Consider the following 14,255-nt stretch of genomic DNA (forward strand, 5'->3'; position numbering starts at 1 on the left):
GGAGGGGGCGGGGTGCGCGGCGCGCCCACTGGCTGGGGCTCCGGGGCCGCCAGCCAATCCGGCCAGGGGTCGCGATTTTCCGGAGGGGGTGCGACCGGCCCCAGCAGACGGCAGAGGCACCGGACAGCCGCAAGCACAACCGATCCAGTGGCCCGCCCACGAGGTATGCTGAGGGCGGGCCGGGCGGGGTCTCGGGTGGGGGCCGGGAGCTGGGGGCGGGCCGGGCCGAGGGGCGTCTCCTGGGCCCCAGCAGCCCCCTCCTGCTCCGCAGGAGCTGCCTCTTCGGTTTATGTCGGAAGTCCGAGCGCAGAAGCCCCCCCCGGGGAAATGGTGGACGCCGCCCTTCGACCCGCGATTCCCCAACCAGAACCAGACCCGTAACTGCTACCAGAACTTCCTGGGTGAGACCCGGTGGGCCACGTTTGGAGGGAGCAGGGTGCGTGACCGGGGCAAGCAGGAGCGGCGAGCCCCACCTGAAGGCCCCGGAGACCGTTTGGGCGGGAGGGGGGCGCGGGCCGCGGTCGGAAAGGGCAGGGCCTGGGCTGATGGGGGCGGGACCGAGCCGCGAGGGGCGGGGCTAGGGGCCAGGGGCGGAGCCTGGCCGGGAGAGCCCTGCCGACGGGGCGGGGCCTGTCTGTCTGGGCGTGGCTTCCTCATGGCCCCGCCCCCTGCGCCGCAGACTACCACCGCTGCCAGAAGACCATGAAGCGCCGCGGGAAGAGCGCGCAGCCCTGCGAGTACTATTTCCGCGTGTACCACTCACTGTGCCCCATCAGCTGGGTAAGCGGGCAGAGGGGCGCGCAGCGGGAGTGGGGGAGGGCTCGGGCCGAGGCTGAGCCGGCGCCCCGCCCCTGCCTTCCTGCTGCGCAGGTGCAGCGCTGGAACGACCAGATCAAAGAAGGCACCTTCGCCGGCAAAATCTAACCGTTGGAGCGCTGCTTCCTCCAGGGGATCGCCCCCGTAGCCCCGCATCTTCTCGTCTTGCGGAGACCTGGGCTCGGTTACCCACCCCACCCCGATCTCTAAGCCGTAAATAAAGTTATGTTGTTGCTGATGTTTCTTCTTAATGCCTGGCCGGTGATGCGTGGGCACTGGGGGTCCTCCTCGTGCCTGGGTGGTGGCTAACGCCGCTTTTTCTGATAAGCGGGGTGGGGGCAGGAGCTGCTCCGTTAGGTGGAGGGAGGGCAGTTAAGGCCCGAGGTGGGAAGGTAGAATGAAGCCGAAGGCCTCCCGCCCCCTCCGACTTCGTTCCTGCAGGTAGGGGCCTCCTTTTTTATTTTTATTTTTTGAGACTGAGTCTCACTCTGTTGCCTGGGCTAGAGTGCCGTGGCATCAGCCTAGCTCACAGAAACCTCAAACTCCTGGGCTCAAGCTATCCTCCTGACTCAGCCTCCCAAGTTGTTGGGACTACAGGCATACGCCACCATGCCCAGCTAATTTTTTCTATATTTTTAGTTGTCCAGCTAATTTCTATGTTTTTAGTAGAGATGGGGTCTCACTCTTGCTCAGGCTGGTCTCAAACTCCTGAGCTCAAACAATCCTCTTGCCTTGGCCTCCCAGAGTGTTAGGCTTACAGGCGTGAGCCACCGCTCCCAGCCCTTGCAGGTTCTTGACAGCTGCCAGCCAGGCCCGGGGCCGCAGATGCCCACTCTCTCCCATGCACAGGGCTCCAGGGTGCCTTTGCCTCTCAATCCCCACACCTACCTGTCCCCAAGTCTTTTCCACCCTCCCCCGCCCCTGCCCTGTCTCCCCAGCCTCCTCCCCCACCCCACCCCCATCCATCCCATCTCGGTTCCTGAGGGGTCGTCTTTGTACCACCCAGCACCGACCGCCTCCACTTTCTGGTCTCTCCACCACTCTCCATCGTGCGCGGCATCCCACCTGGCTCCACTTCCCTCCCAGAACATCAAGGTCCCCATCACATGAGACCACTTACTCCCCACAGGGTCCCCTGGATCCCTCACTCCACACCTGTCAACACCTACGTCCAGGGCCAGAGCAGCCCCCCTCCTCTCCCAGGTGACAGGCCAGCTCCCCGGTCCCATACGCATCCTGTCTTCCCATGACACACATCACCCAGCCTCTCCCTGTGGCCCTTTCAAACTGCGAGCGCCTTGAGGACGCTCAAAGCCCCTCTGATTTATCCTTCCCTCCTTCCCCATCCAGTGGCGACAACACTGAGCTGCATTCTGATTCCCGATGTCCCTTGAAGTGCTACCTCTCCCCAGGATGAGGAGTGAGCCTTGACAGAGCCAGGGGTGGGGAAGGGGAAGGGTTCTAGCCTGGTCCTATGGAGGACTGGCCAGGAGACCAGTCTGCCAGGCCCAGTTGTTTCCTGCCTGAGGCTACCAGCCTCCTTGGCTCCACCTGCAGCAGCAGAAACAGTCCTGTGAGGCCCTGTTCAACCCCAGAGTTCAGAGTTGACTGTGACTAATCATGACAACTTGCTGGGTAACCCTGGACGAGCCTTTTGACCTGTGTGAACCTCAGGGTTCCCCAGCTGTAAATGGAGATAGCTCAGAGTCCCGTTATCAGGAGCGGTGGGGTGGGAGGGGCTGGGTGAGAGGGCTGGCTCTGCCCCATGGTGACCTGTCCACCACCTGCCCTCCGTGCTGCCCACCCCACCCAACCCAGGGCACACTCAGGCCATCTCCCAGGATACCTCCTCCTCCGTGATCTTGGCTTCCAGGCTCCCTGTCTCTGACCAGGACCCAAGAGGCAGGGTGCGGGTGAGGGTGCAGGGAGTGGGCTTGGCTACAGGAGGGCCCCCTGTTCATGCAACACCTCCAGAGTCTCTGATGATGCCTGCGCAGAGGCTGCGCTGCTGCAGGAGTGAAAGCTTGTAGCAGGCAGGGCCCTCTCTGAGTCACAGAATGGGGCTAAAGACTGCCTTAGGACTCAGTGAGGTCACCCAGATAGCCACCTGTGCATGGGGCCCCTCACCTGTGCAGCCATGCCAGTCTCCTGACCTCCCGAGTCCAGAGCCTGGAGCCTGCCTTTGCCCTATTGACCAGCCTTCCCCTTCCTTCCTCTCTGGGCCCACGATCCTGCCCACCACTGTCACTTGAGGAGTGTGACGCTTCCAGCTTTTATCCCAGTGCATTCTTACACACCTGGCCGCTCCTGTAGCCACCACTGCCCAAGGATGCCTGAGCCAAGGACAGGGCCAGACCCACCTGCCTCCAGCCTGGTGGACCGTCACCACCCAAAACTCTGAATACCTCTCCCATGGCTCCTCGGCCAGCCTTCCCTACTGGTGTTCACAGCAGCCACCCACTGAGACCCCCAATGCCAGCCTCACTGTCACCAGCAGCCTCCCAGGTCAGAGAAAGCCCAGGCAATTGACTGCTCCTGCCACCACCCCAGCACCTGCATCCTTACTCTCCTGAATGCCCCTCTCCCTCCACTTTTCCTCTTCTTCCTTCTCCCCCCCCCTCCTCCATCCAGCACCTTCTTTCCCCAGAAGTCTCTCCTCCTTCCTCCCAGCCTGAACACATGCTCAGGTACTTCCCAGGCAGGACCACAAAACCAGATGCTGCAGTTCATCCTTTGCTCCATGAACTCTGGAAGCAGCCTGCCCTTTCCTCCTACCTCCCCCAGTTCCTCCAGCTCCCTCTCTACCAGGGCGGAGAAGGGGTTCCTAGTACATGCAGCCTGGCCTGGCCACCCACAGGGTAAGCTTGCTCAGTGCCCAGGCTGATGACATGGAGGCAATATACCGGCTGCAGCCTGTGGCTGCTCCAGAGATGGCTCTGCAGCTCCGCTTCTCTGTGCTGAATGTGCCCAAGGGACTTGGTGAGCTGGCACCAGGGCTGTCAGCTGTTGTTATTTCCTTCTGTAAGAGAGGGTTGCTATGAGCGTTAAGAGACCATGGCAAAATTAAGATATGGGATTAGACCTGAAGCAATGAGGTTCATTGTCCTGGTCTCACACTCAGAGCAAAGGCTGAAGCCTAAGATGACCCAGCTGACCCACCTGACACCCCCCAGTCAGCACCACCTCCCCAGACCAGGCTTTGCCGGCCCCACCCCCATTTTGGCTGAGGTGTGGGAGGTCATCTGATTGACAAGTGAAGGAAGGGCCTCCAAGTCCCTGTATGGCCTTGGGCAAGTCACTCTGCTTGGCCTGACCTCAGTTACCTCATCTGGAAAGAGGGGAGAATCCTTCCCCACAAGACACAATGGGTCTGAAGACTTTTATTAGGTTGGTGTAAAAGTAATTGCGGTTTCAGATGTGAATTTTAAATCATTATAACTAGGCTCAGACACATCTTTATTAATCAAAATAGGAACCATTATAATCAACACATTTTTGCCAACGAGAAATAAGTTTGTTTATTCCTGTAGCATAAATATCCGTGCTTTGGGATTCGACAAACACTTGGAAAGCATTTTCTGCATCCTGCTGGTTGTAGAAGTGTTTTCCCTGCAAAAAATTGTCGAGATGTTTGAAGTAGTTGGTTGGCGAGAGGTCAGGTAAATATGGCAAAACTTTGTAGCCCAATTTGTTCAACTTTTGGAGTGTTGGTTGTGTGAAGTGCAGTTGGGCATTGTAGTGAAGAATTGGGCCCTTTCTGTTGACCAATGCCGGCTGCAGGTGTTGCAGTTTTGGGTGCATCTCATCGATTTGCTGAACATACTTCTCAGATGGAATGGTTTTGCTAGGATTCAGAAAGCTGTAGTGGATCAGACCAGCAGCAGACCACCAAACAGTGACCATGACCTTTTTCTGGTGCAAGTTTGGCTTTGGGAAGTGTTTTGGAGCTTCTTCTCAGTCCAACCACTGAGCTGGTCATCACTGCCTGTCGTATAAAATCCACTTTTCCTTGCACAGTCACAATCCAATCAACAAACGGTTCATTGTTATGTACAATAAGAGAAGACAACACTTCCAATCCAGGATTTTTTTTTTTTTTTTTTTGAGACAGAGTCTCACTGTGTTGCCTGGTCTAGAGTGCCGTGGTGTCAACCTAGCTCACAGCAACCTCCAACTCCTGGGCTCTAGTGATCCTTCTGCCTCAGCTTCCTGAGAAAGGAATGCGCCACCATGCTCAGCTAATTTTTTCTACATATATTTTTAGTTGGCCAATTAATTCTTTCTATTTTTAGTAGAGACGGGGTCTTGCTCTAGCTCAGGCTGGTTTCGAACTCCTAACCTTGAGCGATCTTCCCGCCTCGGCCTTCCAGAGTGCCAGGATTATAGGCGTAAGCCACCGCACCCGACCAAACGAGGATTTTTTTGATTTTTGGTCAGCTCGAGGCACCAACTTATCGAGCTTTTTCACCTTTCCAATTTGCTTCAAATGACAGTAGAATAAACGGTCAACATCGAGGTCTTCAGCAACTTCTGTGTAGTTCTAAGAGGATCAGCTCTGATGACTGCTCTCAATTGGTTGTTGTCAACTCCCAATGGCCAGCCACTGCACTCTTCATCTTCAAGGCTTTCGTCTCCTTTTGAAAACTTCATTAGCAGTGCCTGGACCAAATGCGTTGTTGATATTGCGAATTGTCTCCGCTGCTTTATGACCCGAATAAGAAAATCACTCAAATTTGCTTTTTGTCTAACATCATTTCCATAGCCTAAAATAAATATCAAATAAACACCAAGTGATGCAATTAGCAAAAAAAACTTAAAGCAAGAGATGCATATTGAAATGATGTATAACATGACCACATTTATTTTAGAATGTATTCCAATATCAAATGGCAAGTTTCAACAATGCCAAAACCGCAATTACTTTTGCACCAACCCAAGCAGTTTGAGCAGTGATGTGGCTCCTACTTCAGCACTCCAGTCCCCAGAACCCGCTGCCCTTCACCTGCCCCAAGTCCTCTCCAGACAGCTCTTGGGGCCCAAGGCCTGTGCGGCTGCCCCATCTCCCCAGCACGGCTGAGGGCCTCCAGACAGCCCCATAAGACATATGCCAAAACAAAGCAATTCCAAAGGTGCTCCTTATAACAAGGTTTTAATAAAATAAAATAAAAAGTTCAAGTGCTTCCAACCCCCAACATACCCCTTTCTGGTGTGGGGGAGGGGAGGGCGCCCCCACCCCAGTAGCACCAGGGATAGCACCATGAGAAAGACGAGGTCGCACCCGGCCTCCCTGAGACCCTTCGGGGGCAGTGAGGAGAACATGTCCCCCAGACAGCCCCCACCTTCCCCTACCTTAGACAGTTGCAGAGCCGAGAGCAAACCCACTCCCCTCCATGGGGGCAGATTTAGGGAGTGCCACCCCCAAGTCAGTTCTACCTCCTCCTGAGGCCTGGGCTTCTGGGGAGATGCCATGGGGTGGCCCCCACCCCCTTATGGCTTTGCTCCCTGGGGAGGAAGGGGCTGAGAGAGGGGATGGCTCCTGCAGTCTTGAGGCTGGGCAGGGGTGGGGAGGGCAGCAAATGGCCAGGGCTCCCTGTGGGGTGAGGGTGGCTCAGGGGTCAGCAGTCACAAAGGGTCAGGGATCAGATCCCTGGGGGTGTCCAAACCAACCCCCGCCCAGGGCTAGAGCTGTGCTGAGGTCAAGGGTCAGCTCCCTCCAGAGGTCCAAGGGCTTTTTCTGGAGGTGGGGGGAGCTAGGAGAGAGCTCCCTCTCTCCTGCCCAGGCTCCCCCACCCCGAGTCCAGCCCATCACAGCCCTTCTTCATTGACATCCAGGTCGATGGAGCCATGGCTGACCACCAGCCGCAGGCGCTTGGGCGGGGAGAATGGGGTGAAGGCGAGGGCCTGTTTGGGGACCAGGATGGGACCTGGGGTGCTAGTGGGGGCAGGGGTGGCTAGTGGGGCCGGGGCCAGGCGGCTGAGGTCCACACGCACCACATAAGGCAGCCCATAGCGCCGGGCCCAGTGCCAGTCCTGCTGGGGGGCCCAGCGGGCACGGGGAGGCTGGCCCAGGGCCACCAAGGCCTCTGCCTGCAGGCGGCAGTGGGGGCCACAGCCTCCCCATCGGTGCAGGGAGACACGGGCATGGGGGATGGGGGGTGCTGGGGCCTGCCGGGGCCGGGGGCGTCGGCGTTTCCGGGGGTGCACTCGGGGCTGGGGCTGAGGCAGCCACTGGAGCCACAGGGGCAAGCTGTCTGGGCGGGTGCCACAAGGTGGCAGGTGCAGGGGCTGGCAGGCAGCTGTGAGGGTGGGGAGAAGAGGAGACAAAGGAGAGGCCACATCAGCAGGGCCTAGCTGGCCCTCCTCTGGACAAGGAGACAGTTCTGTGCTGTGCTCCTCAGAGGAGGAAGATGCAAGGAGATATGCTTACCAGCAAGGCCTCATCGGGGAACTGACAGTGGGAGGGAAGGGTCCAGGCTGGGCAGAGAGCTCAGGAGAAAGGGGACAGAGACCGGATAGGGAGGGAAGGGAAGGGGCTCAGGGATAGGCTGACAGCATGGCAAGGAGGGGTGCTCACTGCAAAACAGGTCCCGGCGCAGAGGGGACGGGTGAACACAGGCCCACGGGCCCAGCAGGCCTTGCCGCCCACTTCCGTCCAGGCCTTGCTGCAGCCGCCGCTTGGTCTCCCGTAGCTGGTACTTGTCCTGGGGCCGTGGTGGCAGCATAGGATCCCTGGGCCGCAGTCGGAAAGCTCCTTCACCTCTCCTGCGGGGCCAGGAGCAGGGGAGAGGCTGGCGGTGGATGCGCTCAGGCATAGGCCCCGAAGAGGATGCATTTTCAGGCTCAGGGACCCCAGGCTCCTGGGGCAGCTGGCCTGTCCCGACCAGGCCTGCCCTGCCTGCCCCTCACCCTGTCCCCACCTCTCACAGGTGTAGCATTCACAGTGCTCGTTCTTTTCGCCGAAGAAGCCCTCGCCATAGAAGCATGTCACCTCGTCCCCTGGCTCGATGTCCCGGAGCACTTTCACACAGGCTGCGTTCCCATCTGCGGGCACAAACTGGGGCCATGCCCACTCAGCACCTCACAAGGGCAGAGGCTACCCTGCTCTCCCACCTGCTGGGCACCCTGGCCCCAAGGGTCCTCTCCTGGGTCAGGGCAACAGGTGAGCCCCCAAGCAGCACCATTCGGAGGGGCTGCCCTGCGGAGGGCCTGTCCTCCACCGGCAGCGCCTGGACGATCTGCCCCTTGGCTGGCTTCCACCCCTCCCTGCAGGACGATGATCTAACCTAACCTCCTGGCAGCGTGCAGTGCCAGCAGCAGTGACCACTCCCTCCTGTGCTCTTTCTCCGGCTTCTACAGCCACGTGCCAAGCTCCACCTCCTCCAGCACACCCGGAGCCCATCCCCTCCCAAGCTGCCCACTCTCTGTCAGCCTGTGCCTTGGCAGCCGAGGTCGAGCTCTGCTTGCCTCGGGCTGCTTCCCCTCCTGGGGCCTGCCTCCACCCCACACTCCAGCCCTGCCTTTGGGATCGCTAGCCTGTTGGCTGCCCCACAAACCCCTCATGCTCGTCATCTTCCCCTCATGCCTGCACCTGCCTCCCTGCTCTCCCCCCAGGAGAGGGCATGAGCACTGTCTATCTGTCTGTCTGTCTATCCATCTACTCGAGCCTAACGCTCACCTGGGAGTGGCCCTCACAATCTACCTGCCTGAAGGCCCCCAGACCAACTGGCAAGCACCTCCTGAGCACGTCACCTCCTGCATCCTGTCCTCCTCTGGTCCCCAGGACCTGGAGTCAGCCCCTCATCACCTCTCCACTTCCTGTCCAGCCTCCAGCATACCACCTGCCTGATCTAAAAAAACCAAGCGTCCCACCACGCACCCAGGTGGGAGCTCCCATAGCTGCCTGGCCTGCCCCTTGAGGCCCTGGCGCCCACCCCAAGCCATCTTGGGCACCCCGGCTCTCTGGCATGCCATGTCCTGCCTGGGATGCCCTCCTGCACCCTGACATCCTCCAACACCCAGCAAGCCATCACTTCTGTGAAGCCTGACAGTTTTGGCTCACTGGAGTGTGGCTGGCCTCTCTTGTCCCCTAGGTGGCCACTTCCCAGAGCCTCAGGAATGTTGCCTTTTGCTTTCTGTTCCACCCAACATCTGTGTGCGGGGCCAGACAAGGGTACATAGTATTTGTCCCAAAATCAGTCTGCAGCCTCAGGTGGCACCACCTGCCCCTCACCACCATCCCAGGAGGTGAAGATTCTCACCAAACCTGTCTGGGACAAGAAACCCAAAGCCAGGGCAGCACAGCCAGTACTCAAACCCAGTTCTGACTCTGGAGCTGAAGCCCTGCACCCTCCTAGTCACACCTACTGAAGGCCGGTGAGGTCCGCACGCCCACGGTGCACACTCAAGGCCTTCCTGGGGCAGGCTACCCTCAACCCCCCTGCTCTGCCCCACTGGACCACCATGGTGCCTCCTCAGCCGGCTGCTCCCCCTGCTCTGCCTGGAGAGTGTCCTAAGTCCCGGACCTTGGGGCTCACCTCAGGTAGCATGAACCAGCCCCTCTCCAGCTCTGCCATGGCTCTTTGTACCGTCTCCCCGTGAGGCCGGGGCCTCTGGGGCACGGGGACCTAGCGGCCACTTTCTGTCTCCTCATCACCACACTCCCTGCTCATATTGGCATAGCTCCCAGCTGGGTTTCAGAAAAGAAAGATCACCACCAGCAGCTGGCAACCTGGGTCTCAGTGTGACTGTGCAAACGGCCAGGCGACACTGGCCAAGCTAAAGCCTCTTCCTCCTTTCCTGACAGCCTCAGGAACATCACACACTCTGACCATTACAAGGGGCTGCGGGGGGAGCAGAAACTGCTTTGGTAAGTGGGAAGCCATGGAGACGAGTGACAGCTTCCGGCTCTTTATTGAGCAGAAATCCCTTCCCTGGGCCCAGGCATTCTTACTTCCCAAGTGCCCACTCCTCCGGGTGTCCCTGTCTCACCTTGCAGTTGGGTTTGCAGTCTGCAGCCAGTCGGGGGCGGGGCGGGGGAGAGAAGAGGAGGAGGATCTGAGTGTTCAGAGCCCCTCCCATCCCGCCCTCTGGCCCCACCCCCGTTCCTGTGGCCCCACCCTCAGGCCCGCCCAGGCCCCTCCCATCCACCCCGCCCCTCCGACGGCCTGGCCCTCACCGTGGTTGATGAAGGCCGCAGGGCCGAGCCACAGCTGGGCACTCCGCTTGCGGGTAGAGTACATGATGCTGAAGTCGTTCTCTCCGGCCCTCAGCAGCCCCTCATCCGCCTCCCGCAGCTCGGCGATGCAGCCCACCAGCAGCTCCAGCTTCTCGTTCTTCTTCCTGCCAAGAGGCCAGGGCGTGCGGGGCTGTGAGCGCCGCTTCCCATAGGCGTCAGGAGCCTCTGGCACAGGAGCGCGGGGGAGCAGGCCTCCTGCGAGCGGGACCTAGGGGCGGTGCCGGCCATTGGCCTCCGCCTCCCTGATTCTCTCTTACCTCCCCTCCAGGACCCTTCTGCTGAAAGCCTCCAGGACAGCACACGCAGCCCGGCTAGCCCTGGGGCTCCCATTCTCTCCCCTGCTCTCATTCATTGCCTCCTGCCCATACTCCCCACACACACCTTGCTACCCCCTCCGGTTTGTCCCTGTGAGTTCTCTGGGCACTCCCTGGCCAGCCCCGCCCCGCCCCCCTCCCCACCCCACCCCCCAACAGCTGTGATCAGTAACCACACGTTGACTTGGCTGCCACCCGCCTCCCCCCATGGCTGCAACCGCAGGGGTAGGCACGGGTGTCCCTCCCTGCACCCAGTGGTGCTTGGTGCACAGTGGGGGCTCAGGTCAGGATGTATTATAGATAGGACAGCAGCCTGAGCACAGCCTAGTTCTTTCCTGGCAGCCCCAGGAACCCTGGGGTCGCTTCTGGGGTCGTGTCCTCCAGTGGCACTATGGTGGGCAGCAAGGGCCTTCTGGCCCTGGCCTTCCTGCACTGCCTGGACCAGGCCCTCTCTCTTCTGGGTCAGCCAGCCCATGAACACGAGGATCTTTCTCCCATCCCCTCTGAGTCTTGTCTCCGCCAATAGGACAGGGTCTCCTCCCCAGCAGTCCCTGAGGGAGTCCTGCTCTCTTACCAAGCACGGGTGGACACGATCTTGGCCCCATTGGTCTCCATGGAGTAGCGGGTGCAGGGCAGGATGGTGAAGCCACTTTCTGGCAGGAAGACACGGAGGTAGCGATAGACCTGGTGACAGTCAGGAGTGAGCGGTGAGGAGGTGGAGCAGGGACGTCTTTGGCCCCCTCTCTCCGGAGCTCTAGGCCTGCTGTGCCACTGACTCACTGTGTGCTCTCGGGGCCTCACGTCCCCTCTTAGGGCCTCAGTTTCCTCATCTGTCAAATGAAGAGGTTGGACTCCATCTCAGAGGGCCCCCCCAACTCTCCTCTCCTAGGATTCTCTGAGCCTTGCCTCAGATGGTCCCAAGGGCTAGGAAGTCAGGGGGCCCAAGGGGATGCACTGAGGGGCTCTAGGGTGTCTGCCAGGCGGGGCCAGCCCAGGTGAACAGGGAGGACACGCGGCAAGGGTGGGGGAAAGGAGGGCTCCCTCACGTGGGTCTTGAGGGCAGCCTCCTGCCGCGGGCCCCGGCTCTGGAAGTAGTGGGCCATCCAGCCTCCCAGTGTCAGGGCCCGGTACGCAGCCTCCAGGTCCCGCTGCCTCAGGAAAGCTTCCAGCGCTGAGCGCAGGTGGTGCTGTCGCCGCAGGGGGGGCACGGGGCTGGGGGAGAGGGCACGCCTGGGTCCCAGGGCCTTCCCGGGCCCCACCCCCAACCCCCACTTGGAGCTGAGGGGAAGACTGGGCTGAGGGGGGTGGCAGTGCAAGGAGAGGGGTCCCTAACCCCCTCGGGGCCCACCTTTGCCCCCAGACCCCCTCACCTGATGTTCATTTTATGGGTGCGGAAGCCGAGGTAGGGGTCCAGGACAAGGCTGGTGGCCAGGTCATCGTTCTCGCACAGTTCTCGGGCTGTCACTCTGTCAGGCCCCATGGTGCCCTGCGGACCATACTGCCTCTGGCAGAGAGCAGGGAGCTCGTGAGGACAAAGCAGGGGCAGGGCCAGGGAGCCAGGCCTTGTGCTTGCCCCTGTGCCACTTAGGAGATGTGTGTGTCTCTGGCAAGCCCTGCAGTTTCATCTATAAAATGGGGAGAAAAGCAATACTGACTTCGCAGGGAGTTCGGCAGAGATGAAGTGCAACAAGTACTTCTGACAGTGGGGAACCCCACAAGAAATGACAGCCACCAACATTAGTATCTCCCTCCCCACACGCTCTGCAGCGCAGACACAGATCCCCCAAACACACACAACCTGTATGTGCACACACGTGCACATGCATGCACAGGCAGCCAGCCACCCCACACACATGCTCACTGACTGCCTGACACACAAGACACCCCCACCTGTGTGCACACGCAGATTCTCACACCCCCCCCCACGTGTGCATGCGCAGAGACAAGTCCCTGTGGGCCCAGGGAAGGCTGACTAATTGGCAGTCTGGGATAACCCTAAAGGCTTAGCACTGTGGGGAGCAACTCCACCTCTAGGAAAAATCAAAGCTTTCTGCCTGCCCTCTCTCCCCAGCAGGCCTCAGCAGGCCTCAGGAGTGGTCAGGAGGCTCTGGGTGAAGCCCCAGGCAGCCTGGAGGGGTAGAGGGGAGGGAGAGTGGAGAAGGAGGAGGGGTCCTGGCACCTGCTCCTTCTCCAAGGATTCCAGTTGTGGGGGGCTCATAGGACAAAAGCAGGAGTAAGGGGAGAGAAAAAGAACAGTATGCAGAGGCAGAACAGGTAAAAAAAATTGTTTAAAAATTTTAAAAAGAGGAGCAAGAAGAGAGAAAACAAAGAGATTAAGACAAAATAAACAAACCCCTACCACTGACAGAGGGCCTGCCGTGTATCCACACCATGGCGCTTCAGGCCCATCTGCACCCTGGGAGAGGAGTAGATGGGGACTGGCAGGGAGTGGGGAGCTGCAGAGACATCAGGAAAAGCTAGAGCTGTTGGGAGAGGGGTCTGGAAAGCTGGAGGTAAATAAAGTGGGGACGCTAGGGAGGGAGTGGAAGCTGGAGAGGGGTCTGTGAGTAAAGACAAAAACACATAGAGATGGGCATAGAAGGCGACTGTGGAAGGACATCAGCTACAGACCAGGGACTGGGGCGCTCCGCTCTGAGGGATTTGCAGAAAGACTGGGTTGGGGGGGAGGTGCCAGGGAGGACAGTGAGAGCTGGGGGAGAGCCTGGGGACCCAGGGAAGTGCCTAGAAAAGTCAGGGGGAAACCTGGGGTCCAGAGACAGCAAGGAAGGGCCTGGGTATCCAGAGAGGGTCCTACAGAACCAGACGGGGCCTGGGGAGGGAGGTACTGGGGGATCCTGTGAGGAGAGAACCTAGGGAAGGGCCTGGGGTTCCAAGGAGGGGCCAGGGAAGGCAAAGAAAAGCCTGGCGAAGGCCTGAGGGGCCAGAGACGGGCCAGGAAAGTGGGAGAGGTCAGGGAAAGACAGGAAGAGGCCTGGGGGTACGGAGAGAGTCCTGGAGTGTACAGAGGGAGGCCTGGGAGTGCAGGGAGAAGCCTGTCTGGGGGTGCAGTGAGGACTGAGTGGTGCAAGGAGGCCTGGGGGTGCACGGAGAAGCCTAGGGGCACAGAGGGAGGCCTGTTGGGGGTTGCAAGAAGAGGCATGGGGGTGAGAGAGGAGTCAGGGAGAGGCTCTGGGGGTGCAAGCAGAAGCCTGGAGGGTGAGAAAGGCCCTAGGGGTGCAGGGAGTGACCTCGGGGGAGGGTGACAGAGGAGTCAGGGAGAGGCCCTGGTGCAAGGAGAGGCCTGGGTGAGGAACCACAGGGAAGGGGCTGCAGTGCAGACGTGCCCGAGGACCGCCGAGGGTCCGGGAGACGTGGGCGCCAGGACACGAGGAGGGGCCGGGCAGGGTGGGGGGCAGTCGGGGCGGGGGGCGACTGGGAGCCAAGGCGGCGCGGGGCAGGGGTCGTAAGGGGGCTCAGAGGTCGGGCCCCGCGCCGCCCCTCACCCGCTTCTCCTCCTCCTCCTCCTCCTCCTCCTCAGGCACCCGCGCCGCCGCCGCCACAACCTCCCACTGCCTCCTTCAGCTCTCGTCAGACACAGTCGCCGCGCCTCCAGTCTACCCGACGGACCCGCCCCGCCACGGCCATTGTAGGTCCCTATTGGCCAAAGCCGCCGCCACTCCTTCGTTGCTATGGAGTTCACGCCGTTCCCATTGGCCGAGCCCCACGCTTTCCCTCCCCCCACCCTAGTCAGTGCCCCGACAAAACCCCGCCACGCCCCCTCTGCCGTCAAGCACCGCCAACTGCTGCCAGTGGCTCGCATCGCTATCCTTCAGCCGCTGCCATGGAGACGTGTCCTGCCTCCTCAGCAGCTACGGCCCGAAGTCTAGGCC

The 14,255-nt window shown here is 60.2% G+C and overlaps 3 protein-coding genes across 5 annotated transcripts in view; 1 reads left to right on the forward strand and 2 right to left on the reverse strand.

Moving 5' to 3' along the window:
• Positions 1-14,255, reverse strand: part of RPL28 (ribosomal protein L28) — an 83,982-nt gene that overhangs the window by 26,478 nt on the left and 43,249 nt on the right. The gene's annotated exons all lie outside the window — the stretch shown is intronic.
• COX6B2 (cytochrome c oxidase subunit 6B2) lies at positions 6-1,054 on the forward strand. The gene is made up of 4 exons (XM_012775586.3): positions 6-163; positions 272-401; positions 680-780; positions 871-1,054. Exons 2-4 carry the CDS (start codon positions 290-292, stop codon positions 922-924), a joined length of 267 nt encoding a protein of 88 aa, XP_012631040.1. The 5' UTR covers positions 6-163; positions 272-289; the 3' UTR covers positions 925-1,054.
• Positions 5,949-13,705, reverse strand: KMT5C (lysine methyltransferase 5C). Of its 3 annotated transcripts, XM_012775571.2 has the most exons (9): positions 12,725-13,705; positions 11,736-11,990; positions 11,412-11,577; positions 10,940-11,049; positions 9,992-10,155; positions 9,805-9,824; positions 7,734-7,870; positions 7,391-7,578; positions 5,949-7,112 (listed from the first exon to the last, which is right to left on the reverse strand). In XM_012775571.2, the coding sequence occupies exons 2-9, from the start codon at positions 11,843-11,845 to the stop codon at positions 6,622-6,624; spliced, it is 1,386 nt and encodes a 461-aa protein (XP_012631025.1). In that variant the 5' UTR covers positions 11,846-11,990; positions 12,725-13,705; the 3' UTR covers positions 5,949-6,621. The 3 variants fall into 3 exon arrangements, with proteins under 3 accessions (XP_012631025.1, XP_075855133.1, XP_075855134.1); XM_075999018.1 differs by lacking the exon at positions 11,412-11,577; XM_075999019.1 differs by lacking the exons at positions 11,412-11,577; positions 11,736-11,990; positions 12,725-13,705 and adding an exon at positions 11,146-11,402.

The sequence above is a fragment of the Microcebus murinus genome, chromosome 32, assembly GCF_040939455.1.
Source record: "Microcebus murinus isolate Inina chromosome 32, M.murinus_Inina_mat1.0, whole genome shotgun sequence".
Taxonomy (NCBI): domain Eukaryota; kingdom Metazoa; phylum Chordata; class Mammalia; order Primates; family Cheirogaleidae; genus Microcebus; species Microcebus murinus.

Coding starts and splice junctions, on each gene's coding strand:
- COX6B2 (XM_012775586.3), top strand. CDS start 290: ATGTCGGAAGTCCGAGCGCAGAAGCCCCCCCCGGGGAAATGGTGGACG. Junction 402..679: donor CTGCTACCAGAACTTCCTGG/GTGAGACCCGGT, acceptor CCTGCGCCGCAG/ACTACCACCGCTGCCAGAAG. Junction 781..870: donor CACTGTGCCCCATCAGCTGG/GTAAGCGGGCAG, acceptor CCTGCTGCGCAG/GTGCAGCGCTGGAACGACCA.
- KMT5C (XM_012775571.2), bottom strand. CDS start 11,845: ATGGGGCCTGACAGAGTGACAGCCCGAGAACTGTGCGAGAACGATGAC. Junction 9,825..9,991: donor TGCGGCCTTCATCAACCACG/GTGAGGGCCAGG, acceptor GACTGGCTGCAG/ACTGCAAACCCAACTGCAAG. Junction 7,871..9,804: donor ACTGCAAACCCAACTGCAAG/GTGAGACAGGGA, acceptor GCATGGCCCCAG/TTTGTGCCCGCAGATGGGAA.